At 39.5% G+C, this 12,264-nt stretch overlaps 1 protein-coding gene across 1 annotated transcript in view; it reads right to left on the bottom strand.

Annotated features, from left to right (window-relative positions):
- Positions 1-12,264, bottom strand: part of SPON1 (spondin 1) — a 204,799-nt gene that overhangs the window by 25,939 nt on the left and 166,596 nt on the right. The window contains exon 7 of the mRNA XM_075048177.1: positions 10,704-10,768. Coding sequence (XP_074904278.1) covers positions 10,704-10,768 — 65 coding nt within the window. The remainder of the gene's footprint in view (positions 1-10,703; positions 10,769-12,264) is intronic.

A 12,264-nucleotide genomic window follows, 5' to 3' on the forward strand; every position in this document is an offset into this window, starting at 1 on the left:
AGTACGTACTTTTCAATGAACTTTAGTTTGTATGCTATGAGGAGTTTGGTGTGGTACTTGTGACTAATTCTATCAACCCTTAATAAGATGCTCTAGGAAGACTAATTCACAGAATTAACTTACAGATGTTGTCAGGTCTCTAGTCTCCAGGGCTCTGGGCATTTAATTATTTTTTATCTAAAGCCTCTCTGTTATCAAAGCTGAAAGGTGCATTGATTTGAATCTTCCCCTCTCAATGCTGATTAATATAGATTTAGTAGAGAACAGCATTTGGCACTGCCATTGGCATTCTGAGTTAGACACAGCAAACGCCTGGCTCCAGGGGAAAACAGAAAGCGAGGATTTCTGTTCGGGTTTGGTGCATCGGTGGCTCCACGCTGACCCAGGTGATGGCAGCAAGTTAACGAGACACGTGGCACATCCTCTTGCTGGCACAGAGCAGCCTGGGAGAACGGCTGTGCAAACAGGTGAGATAATTTCATAATGACATGACTAAATGGACCATATTTTCCTTACGTGGATTTCCTAAACAGTTAAACAAACACAACCAGCTCTGAACAAGTCATGTACTTTCTGGCCCTACAAAAAGTGTAGCATTCCCTACAGAATTAAAAATAATAATAAAAAAAAAGCATTTCTGTAGGAAGGTCATTTAAGGTGCAATTATAGCATGTAGGTGGTTGAGGTGGTTTTATTTTGGTGCATTCAAGCAGCAGCTGATGCAAGATTTGGCAGCAAAGGTGTTGGTGTGAGTTTGTGCCAGGGACTGAACGCATGTCGGGGGGTAGCCTTGTCTGAAGGCTGCACAGCTGCACATTCTCTGCTCTTTTTGTTCTCGCTGGCTCAGACCTGTGCTGCTGTCACACGTGATTTCAGCACATACCAACCCTATCTATCTGAAATGCCTGAAAAATGTAGCTGGCATAAACTGCTTCATTACTTTAACCTTAATATTTACAATAATTAACTGCAGTGAACCATCTCAAAATTAAAGCATGACATAAGGGAATAAGCAAGTTGTTGACACTAGCTTGGTTTTACCAAAATCAGAGGCAACAAGTAAACAGGGAGAAACAAAAATCTTTTTTTTCCTCTAGTAAGATCACTGATCGAGGCCATGAAGCTACTCTGCACATCTGTTTCTTTTTCCATCAACAGTCTCCACATTAAGCTCTCCAAAACAAATTACTCCAAATGTAGGTAGCACAACAAGGTACTGATTTTGAATATAGCCTATAAATATTTTGTAATATAGGTCTTTCTTATTAAAGGAAAAATGCCAGCTTTAGTTGTGGCACATGTCCACATATGCAGTTTAGAATAGATTAGATAATTCAAATAGATGAATAGGTAAATTAATTTCTCAAACTCTCCAAATAGATAGGCATAAAGATCAATTACATAAATCCTAAAAAAGATTACTTCTGAAAGACTTTCAGAAAATCTTAGATTCCTCAAATAACATATTTATTTTATAGGAAAACACAAAAGGAAATGTCTACTTGAAGTCTTCATTCTAAAACACTACTCCTTTTATTATGAATGTAATGCAAATGTATGTAATTTTGTCCTATTTCTAGCACAGAGAAACTTAGCAAGTAATGGAAAATCAATTTCAAGTAGACCTAAGCAAATTATCATTTACTTTTAAAATGCATTTTGGGGTGAACAGAAACATTGTTTCTTAAGTTGAATTCAGTAAATATCAGTCAATAAAGAAGACAAATCTAAGTGTTTAATTTTCAAAAATCACCTAATTCATGCATCCTATTTTAGGTAATGTGAAGGTGTTTTAAAAAAAAAAAAAAAAAGGCTAAAAACCTGGAAATAGAACAAAATATTTTTGTTGGCCAGGAACAGTTTCTCTTCCAAGGCAGCCAGGGAACTGAAAAAGCTATTGTCATTGCATAGGTGCCACAAAGTAGTGTCAGAGTGATTTCTGACTAATGAGAGCATGCAACTGATGTGTACTTATTCCACACTTACCCCTTCCCCATCTTCCAAAGCTGGTTAACTCAGTCTTTACCAAACATTTTAGAGATTAATCTCTTTCAGAGAACTCTTCTGTCTCTCCTCCCTTTTCTGGAGGGAAAAATCCTAGTGATTGCTTTCTTTCTCTGGTCAATAAATATTTAATTATTCCATGCAAAATATCAAGGCTTGAGCTAGAAGAACATGATATGTGACAGTAAAGGGCTCTCACTGTGTAGATTGCTGGTTTGAATTTTACATTCAGAGGTAGGCGTTACCATTCAAATCTCGTCAGGAGGAAAAGAGAATTAAACCTAGATCTTCCAAGTACCAGGAAAGTCTTCTCCACCTTTATTTTGCTGACCACATGGGTGTGTGGCTGACTTACTTAAAAGTTTTACATGAAGATCAGTCCCTTACTGATAAAACAGGCAGGGCAACAACTAAATTATGGAAGTTAATATGGTTTAGTTGTGATCTGTTGCCTAATAGAGGTCCTCTTACCCTTGTGAAAATGTAGTGAGCTTTGGGAACTCTGAACTTTGGTTGTATTTTTATGCAATTAGTAATGTTACTAATAGCTATTTAAGTATGTAAACACTTCGGGAACAGAAGGTTTGAGAATTAGGTGTTTACAGCAAATGGTTGCCTAAATGCCTTTCAATGTCCTTTTGCAAATTAGCCTCTCTGTGAAGTTCACAAAAGTTGCAACATGTGAGAATGTCAACAGAGAGGTTCAGCAACACATCATGTTTACATGGATAATGCTTATGTTTCAGCTCTCTGCCATCGGATGGAACTGATTAGATAATATTGGTAACATTAATGTAGTTACAAATTGTTATTAAAGCTGTTTTCACTGCTGAAGACTTCTTTTAAGTATACAACTGTATACATAACCTTTTACACAAGGTTGTTTATCAGTGAGACACCACCACATTAAGGCTGTGTGAGCTGTAAAGAGTAGAATATCGGACACAATAAATTAAAGTCTTTCCCAGTGAAGCATAAGATGAGGAGAGGGAGTTATTTTATTACATTTCAGAAGACAGTGAAGAGTTCCATTTCTGACTTAAGTGGTTGTCCATCTAACAACATCTAAGTAATCATTCAATGATCTAAGTATAGAGGCTACTTTAAGGAAGAGAAGTTTTGTGGGCACAAGAATAGCAGAAGATTACAGGAAAGTAAAAAAACCCAAAAAGTAAAAAATGTAAGTAAAAAAGAAGTAAAATGAAAACCAAACAAACACTGAAACACCAAACAGATGAAACTCCCTACTCCTCTGTGGCTTGGCTTTCAATTCCCAAATGCTGTAATGAAGACTCATTAATCATAGCAAATTCACTGCAGGATCAAAACATTCAACAAACATTTTTTGCTCAAATTGTGGCAAAAGAATTCTGGAAGAAAGCAAAGATTGAAAGAGCTTTCACTCAAGAATAAAGGAAGGAAAATGCAAAAGAGTATGTCAGCATTTTTTTCTCCAGCTAGTATGATCCATCAACTCAGACGTATTTTGGATCAGAGCATTTTTCATTTCCCATCACCTTTCTATAGAATCCTCTTCGTCTGATTTCTGGAACAGTCTACTTTGTTGCCCAGTTTAGTCATTTTATCTGTCTCAATGCTGAAAACCATACTTGGGAACATCCTGTTGCATTTTATGATATCCCCCTTGCAAGCCAGGAAAACCAGCCCTAATATCTTTGTAGTCAGAGAAAAGATATCAAAGATACGTAAAACTTGAAATGGACAGGTATTGATGGGATAATTTGTAGGGGATGATGAGGTAACCATACTAACTTACAAACTGTTTGGACTAAATTGTTCTGTTCATCTGAAGTATAAAAGAATAGGCCTCCTTTTCTGCTAAGCTTCACTTTCGAGTGCTTACTGGAGTGTTTTCAGGTAATCTCCAAATAAATGGGGAAGAGCTGCTTAAGTGGATGAGGAAAAGACTAAGCTCTGCACACAGTCAAGAGGCACAGCAAAACCACAGGACCATGACTACTCGCACAAACAACATGGAGAAATGAAATGGAAACAGGAGAGACATAAGGAGAGGATAATTTTCCAAACTTCAAATAGTTCAGAATTATAATTAAAAAAATGTTTATCACTTCAATGTGCACTGGTTGTAACTGAGAATGGACTGAGGAGGTAAAAAGGTTGGAAAGCAGTGGTGTTTTTGCATAAAAGAAAAAAACAAATGAGAGAGGAGTATGAAAAGTAACGCCGGTGAATATTTCAGAAAATAACTAACCTTTGAATGTCAGGTACTCTGACTATGCTATTTTCCTAGGTAAAATATCTTCAATTTTTGCATTGAAATACATTGCCTATAGGTTGACCTACTAATCTAAGATAATTCAAAAAACTGAAAAAAATAATAATTAGAAAACACATGAGGTTCTTAGTAATAATTACAATCATACTGCTGGAGACCCCTATCCAAACATATTCTTTCTCCTAACTAGGGCTGCAGACTGAAACTTTGGCAGGAAAGGAATGGGAAATAAGCAGCTAATTTATGCAGGGAGGTGACGTCATCTTACCAGTTTTTTAGAATCTGAAAGGTTTTAGGACAGAAAGTTAAAGATACTTTTTCAATGTTTGGGTTTTTTGGGTTTTTTTTTGGATTGTGGTTGGTTTTTTTTTTTTCCAAATTAAGATTGCCTTTTTATGTATCAGGAAAAGCCAGAATGAACACATGAAAATACCTGGAAAGGCACACTATCTGTACCAGTATTTAATAATCTATAAGGTCTGAGTGTTTAATAATGGAATACATGACATACTGCAGAATAATTTCCATCCTACATCTGATCCATGTTTGCATTTATCAGTGTTAAGCTATATGTACATGTAAGTCCATATTCTGCACTATTGCATAGGGCTGAATGCCTTCCTGGTTTACAGGAACTACAAAAAATTGATTAGACAAAACAATGACCATTCAAATACTCCTCCCTTTGCTGATATTAAGAAAGAACCATATACTTATACAGGACATGTTTTTGAAATGTCAGAAACGACCCAGAGAGATATCTATTAATGTGTGACTCCTGTCCAACTATCCATTTTCAATTCCATTCTTTTTTTTCAGAGAGCTGAGAACTATATGGTGAAATGATATTCCTTGTTCTGATGTGGTATCTCGGCTTGGAGGTCCTGCCATTTTGGAAAATCAGAGATCCACCTGAAGAATTTGCTTTCTCCTACTCCCCAACCATCACCCCAACCATACTGTTATATAAAAGAAAGTTACATGTATGATAATGCCTTTCCCTGATGGTAAGGAATCACAGAGGACATAGTGACCATGAAAAAACAGCCAGTGCCCTGACAACACTACATGGCTTGGATTTCAGCACATTAAAGACAATCCGGCTCATGCCAAGATGTGGAACTGACAGCTTCTCCTGTGGCCGACAACTGACTCTCCCCCACACCTCCCCAAAGGGTCCCATTTTTCTTCTGGTAACTGACTCTGTAACTCACATTACGGAGTGGGACTAAGTGATCAGGATTTGTGCTTATTTTTTTCTGGTGGATTATCCCGGGAAGCTCTTATTTAGATTAAAGTGCTTGTTGAGTGAAAAAGTGGGATATCACAATAAAGGTGTCGGGATTAGAAATAAAGGGATAATGAATACAGACCTCCCCTTCCCCCCCTCCAACCCATATATTTTAGGGAAGAGAATTCAAGGCAAGGTTTTTAAAGGTATTAGTTCCTGTGGAACTTGGTGCATACTATTTTTAAAAGTCTTGCCTTCTTTCTCCCCAAATTATTCTGTCATGGCTTGATTATTTTACAAGTGCCAGATATGCAGATTTGGATACCAGTTGTACTATCTGTATTTGCTGTATTTTATCCTCCATACTGCCAAAGGCCACTGATTTGCAGCTGAGTATGAAAGTAAAATTTGATTCTGCCTGAAACACGGCTGAGAGGAAGGGAGCAATGAGCTGTGCTCTTGTTTATAGAAGTAAGGTAAGAAAAACTACTTTCATTTGACAGCATGCTGTATACTGATATCATTACGCTCAAGGAAGAAAATTCCCTGCGAGTACTTTAAAGTCAGAATTTCAGACATGCAACTTGGTAATACAAGCATAAGCAACAGCAAAATGTTTTATTACTTGGTCTGGCACCCCTTCTCATGCTACCAATATTGTGCTCTTGGTTAGGCAACCATAGAACTAGTTCACAAAGATCACCCAAAACTGTCACCTGCACGCAACAACTCAGGAGAGTTTTTTGCATGCCGGTGCCATGGATAAGAAACTGATTGGAGGATAATGAATATGAGTGATATGAAAGGGAAAAAAAAAAAAAAAAAGACAGACAGTGACAAAGAGCAGGCACATATAGGAACTGAGGAGAGGGATGATCTTGAAGGTCTTTTCCAACCTAAACAATTCTATGATTCTATTCTATGATTCTATAATAAAAAACAGACAGTGAAGTATGGCAGGATATAGTTTCCACAGCATTATATTGTTCTGGTAGATGACAGTATGTTAAAGTATATTAGCGTTAAATGTAATTAACAGAAAGCGTTTCAGAAAATTACTTAGTGTCGTTGTATCCTTCCCTGCTCAGGGCTAGCAGCTTGTCTCTGCCCCTACTCTAACTTATTGTATCTGAACTTATGGCTGAAACCAAAGAACTCTCCCTGGGGAGGCACTTTGTGCCCACTGGATCTGTACTGAGAAGTCTCTATTTTCTTCTCCCTAAGCAGAAGAAAAGCTCCCAGTTATATTTCCCGTCTTATCTCTGGTGTCATGAACCAAAGGCTTTTGGCATCACCGTCAGATTTAGAGACAGACTTACACACTTCATGCCCTCAGTCTACACAGAGCTTGAAACATTACTTAATGAGGTACGACTGGCCTCAGGAGTCACAGCCTCATTGACCAGCACTGACAGAGTAGAAGAAAAGCCATTTAACTCCATGATGAATCCACGAGAGGTGCCCGGCCAAGACCATCCTCCCACTCGTTACTAGGGGTGACGAGAGTGGAAACGCAAGGGCTCAAGATGTGGGCAAGAATTAGCAGCTTGCCTTGCTGCGGCCTTTGTAAGGAGAGGAGATGCTGCAATCTCCCTCGCTGTTTTGGAAAGACGGGAGAGGACCCGGCAGCCACGGGGGCAGGCACAGCGCCCACCCTGGCTGGTGCTTGCCCTGCGTGGGCAGCGGGGCTGGTGCCTGGGGCTGCGCTGAGCCTCGCTGCAGGCTCCCATCTGGTTTCTTTTCTCTCGGGTTTCCCCTGAAAGGGGTGAGTCTGACTGAGCTGGTGCCTGCGATGAGCAAATACCGAGCCTGTAAGTCTCCCCTCCGTGACAGCGTCTGCCACCACCTATGTGAATGTCCCTTGCACTCCATCCAGCCCCATTAACTGTGCGTCGTTACTCTCAGATACCACACTGACCTGGGTAGCAGCCTGGTGTCCGTGGTGCCTCATCCTGGCTTCTCCACAACAGCTTGAAAATCGATTAATACTCTTACAGCCCTCTCACAAGTTTTGGAGGTAAATGTTCTCCTGCTCCCTCTGATTTTAAGTGTAATCGCTGTAACTAACTTGGTACTGTAACTTGGATAGGGTTAGCAATAAAAATCACTATATGGAATGGGGAGGTAAACTTTGAAGTGAGAACAGGCTGAATTTGCCAACTTTTGACACTTCAGGCCTCCAAAGATCGGCTCACTAGTATTATGCATTTTATAATTGTTGTAAAACACATTTAGGAAGGTTTTTAGGCTGTGCTTATTGTGACACATTGTAATGCCACTTTGGCACCACTATCACACCGTATTATACATTAGATATATAACTAATGATTATGCAAAAGAAGATTATTCATGACTTTTAGTCAATTCTTGATTAGTAAGATTGCTATGTTATGCATAATAATAGATCAAATGTTTATCTTGAGGAGTCATTATCCAGTACTTGCACAATTCTAATCTAAATTCCAAGGAGGACCATCCATAACAGCAAATGGGAAATTAACACCAGAAGTTAATAGCTGTTGAAAATTTTGTCTTCCTTTGAAACTTAGCTCATATTTCTAAATGGAATAAAAAAGAAGGACATCACGGCAAAATATAATAAAAAATTATTTAAGAAGCCAAAAATCTAACACTACCCGTAAAGTGAAGGAACACAAAATCATAGAATCATAGAATGGGTTGGGTTGGAAGGGAAATTAAAGACCATCTAGTTCCACCGCCCTGCCATGGGCGGGGACACCTTCCACTAGACCAGGTTGCTCAAAGCCCCATCCAACCTGGCCTTGAACACTGCCGGGGATGGGGCATCCACAACCTCTCTGGGCAACCTGCTCCAGTGCCTCACCACCCTCACAGTCAAGAATTTCTTCCTTACATCTCATCTAAATCTACCCTCTTTCAGTTTAAAGCCATTACCCCTTGTCCTATCACTACATGCCCTTGTAAAAAGTCCTTCTCTGGCTTTCTTGGAAGCCCCCTTTATGTACTGAAAGGCTGCAGTAAGGTCTCCCTGGAGCCTTCTCTTCTCCAGGCTGAACAACCCCAACTCTCTCAGCCTGTCCTCATAGGAGAGGTGCTCCAGCCCTCTGATCGTCTTCGTGGCCCTCCTCTGGACTTGCTCCAGCGTTTGTTAGGGGAACCCTTGCAAGGCATTTGAAAGCACAGATACCAAGATTTATTCCTTTTGATGTTACTGAAAGGTGAGAATTACCATATAGAAAAGGTAAGAATTGACTGGAAGAACATCTGGAGGATGTTGCAAAAGCATTTGCAGGCATGTATGTGAAAGAATATGCCTAGAAAGTATCTGAAGTTGTTCACTCTCAACTTTTTTGTGAAGTTTCTCAGTGCTGTATTAAACTAGCTATCATGACCAGGGGCAACATAGTTTAATTAGCTTTGATTTTTGTCATGTAATATATTCAGTGTATTTGAAAGACAATGGATTGAGACTCTGGAGCAGGAGATCCTCTCTCCATCTTTCTGTGAACAAAGTACAAACCCGCTCTCCTATCAATGCCAAAGCCTTCCAAGCACCCAGAGCAGTCAATTCCCAGTAAAATTGTTCACTTTGATATAGAAACATCATACACAAATGTTGCTTTAGGAAAGTAACTGAAATTGGAATGAAAAAATAAATGCCTTGTTTCAGAGACCTCACTGTAGTAGAACAGAGAAGTGGACAAAAGTGTCCATTTTGAAGTGTTAATTTGGAGTGAATAGAAAGAAGATAGCAAGGAAAAAACGCTATCCACAACTACTACATAGCAAACACTACCAAATCCAAACACTGAAAATTCCAAGGGAATAAGACCATAAATAAAGAATTCCATTACTGTCACCGTGACTGACCGCTTGCATAACACCAGCCAAAAAAAGCCAAACCCACAATTCCTGTGCAGAGCCTACAACTCTGTCTCAGGGTTAAAATATATTCAAGTGATGGAAAATCCATCTCATGTTCAGATAAGCTGCTCTGAAGGTTAGTCACACTGTTAAAGCCTTTTCCCATACTTTAGTGAGAATTTCCATGTCACAAATTTCCTTAGCTTCCATGCTACGAGGGATTTCATAGGGTGTTTTTTTTCTAGATTAAAGAGGGATCAGCTATCAGAAATCTTTTCACTATTTAAGCTGTGCTCACCTCCTAACCTTTTTTTTTTTTTTTTTTTTTGTGGGGCAGGGGAAGGGATAAACTGAACAGCTTATGTCCTAAGCTGCTTAAGAGTTTCTAAGCCTCTTATGGTAGGGGATGTTTTCTGAAAACGGAACTCTTCTGCAGCTTTTTTCTGACTAACATCCAAATTTTCACATACTTTCAGAAATACCGACGACAAAACCAGACGCAGTGTTCCACCAACTGCTTCCCTTATGCTTTTTACAGACAAAACAGCACTACCTGGTCCCTACGATCTTGCAGTAGGCTGATTGCCCAGCTTCTCCGAGGACTTAATTTGACTCGCAGCTAACGGGGTGGCACCTTATACGGGGTTCTCATCTTTAGTCAATTCTTGTAAGTCTCACTCATTTGGGCTTGGATAATTAGTATGAACTTTGGGCCAAGCACAGGTAAGTTATGCAGGAACCCCCCCTCTCCACTCCCCTCAAAAGGCAACCAGTAAATTCAAGAGTATCCTGAAAGAAGAGTTTGGTCCTGTTTTCTGCTGAGTGCCAGAGAGCCCAGAGTTAGGATCCTGGGAAGCGAGCTTGCTATCTCACTTGGTAATCAACCATGATTATACTACCATCAGGATCACTATCATAGAGTGTTTCAGGCAAGTATTTTAAAGAATTAGTCCTTTAAGAGTTTTTTTGTTGGTGGATTGAGGATTTGATGTATTGACACAGTGCGTGACACAGGATGCTAAAAAATACTACATGTAGAATAGTACAACATATATTTGAGCAGGCATTGAATAAACATCATTGTTCAGTGAAGGCACAAACTCCATGGGATAATCCTTCTGCTGTAACAGTTAGTGAACCAAAGCATGTGAAAAATGAAGAGATGCTAAAGAGGAAAGAAAGAGAGAAGCAGTTGAGCAGTTGTTAGGAAAAAAAAAGAAAAAAAAAGATGAAAAACTCATCTATCAAAATATTTTTAGATTATTTCTTTACAAGAGTGAATGATTATATGAGACAATGAGTTTAGAGCGGCCCATTAGCCAACACTCAACACAAGGCTATTGAGACATAGTATTCCCTACTTACACATTTAGAGGTTGCCAGGCAGGCCACTGTGCTTTTGCCTTGATGACTGTTAAAACCTCATCGCTCTGTGAAAAGAGACAAAAGAAGAAAGTGATTGGGACAATTTTGCAATGAGAGTAATATGATTTACAGCAAAAAAGTAAGAGGTACCAGATAAAACTGTGCCTCCAAATTCAATGAGAAATATGCTTTGTCGTCTTTGTTATCTGGGCACCTCGTGTCCTCAGCTGCACAGGGTTCATCAAGGAGCCTTTATGAATGCAGGAGGCAAGAGTAGCAAAGGCAGTCAGACCTTGGGCACAGTCTCTTTTCTTCTGCAGGAACTGAAGTGAGCTTAAAACACCACCAGCAGTTTGCAGACTAGGTTATTTTTTGCATCTTGAGCTAAAGGCGAAACTTTCAGAGTGATGCACAGTGATGACAGGTATAAATAAGGTGAAGAATTTTGCATTGGGGAAATACCCCAAAACAATATGACTAAACTGAGTTTGTTCTGGTAACACTATCACAGAAAGATAACTGTGCTGTATCCTGGGCTGTTAGTCCACACATAGTAGTTTATTGGCAAAAAGTCTATCCTGGGCTGTTGATTTTGTGACTCTGACAATCCTTGTGACCAGAGGAATTTACCAGGTTAAAAAAAGCAAGAACAGAAAAATTGCTCTTAATAGGTTACAGATCTACGGGCCAATAGGCAGACAAAAAATAGAGGCTGCTGCTCTAGGCAATCTAACACACCCTGTGAGCACGTATGATATATTATTTATTATCCTCATATATGTAAGGATGTAAAGAGTCCATGGTGGATGCATTGCAATCTCCTCCAAGTAGAGCCATTGACAGCACTTTCTCTTTGCTCTCCATTTACGCATGTGAAAATTATAGGGTGAAATATAGCAGCCACCTGTGGAAGCCCACAGTGCGGCAAAGCACTGTACAAAGACTATTTCTTAAAGTCTGTAAGAATTCCTGCATCAGCAGTTTTAAAATTTATATGGGTACAATAAACTGAGGACAAAGGCAAGAGACCGTTAACAAGGCTCTGATGCCCAGAAGACATCTATCACACTTTTTTAGAAGCGTTTTCCCCATCTCCCTTAGGAATCCACCCCAGTAATTCACCTAGAGGAACACAAAGTTCACAACTCACTCACATGATTTCTGCTGTCTTTTAAAAATATTTCCCAATTAGACTAAGAAACCCACCTCATACGTTACCAGTAATTGGCACTTCCAACAGAGCTGACCTTTCAGTTTAGTGATAATAGTGCCATTTCCTGCTTGATAGCAATAGCTCTGATACCCCAAACTAGCTCTAGTCCATACACACCCTTGTTTACAGAAAACAATTTTCACTGGTTGTTTCTACCACTCTCAGTATTTTCTGACTCCCTCTTTTTGCCAAAGGAAGGTAATTACAGCGCTGAGGGGCCCTCTCTGCAACACACGAGGTCTTCCGTCTCAGGAATACAGATGTGACATGACCTCTCCCTCAACCTGAGTGGATGGATAAGCCATTTCTTGAAAATCCTTTTTATAAATACAGATGCTTGGCCAACGG

The sequence above is a fragment of the Buteo buteo genome, chromosome 16, assembly GCF_964188355.1.
Source record: "Buteo buteo chromosome 16, bButBut1.hap1.1, whole genome shotgun sequence".
Lineage (NCBI taxonomy): Eukaryota > Metazoa > Chordata > Aves > Accipitriformes > Accipitridae > Buteo > Buteo buteo.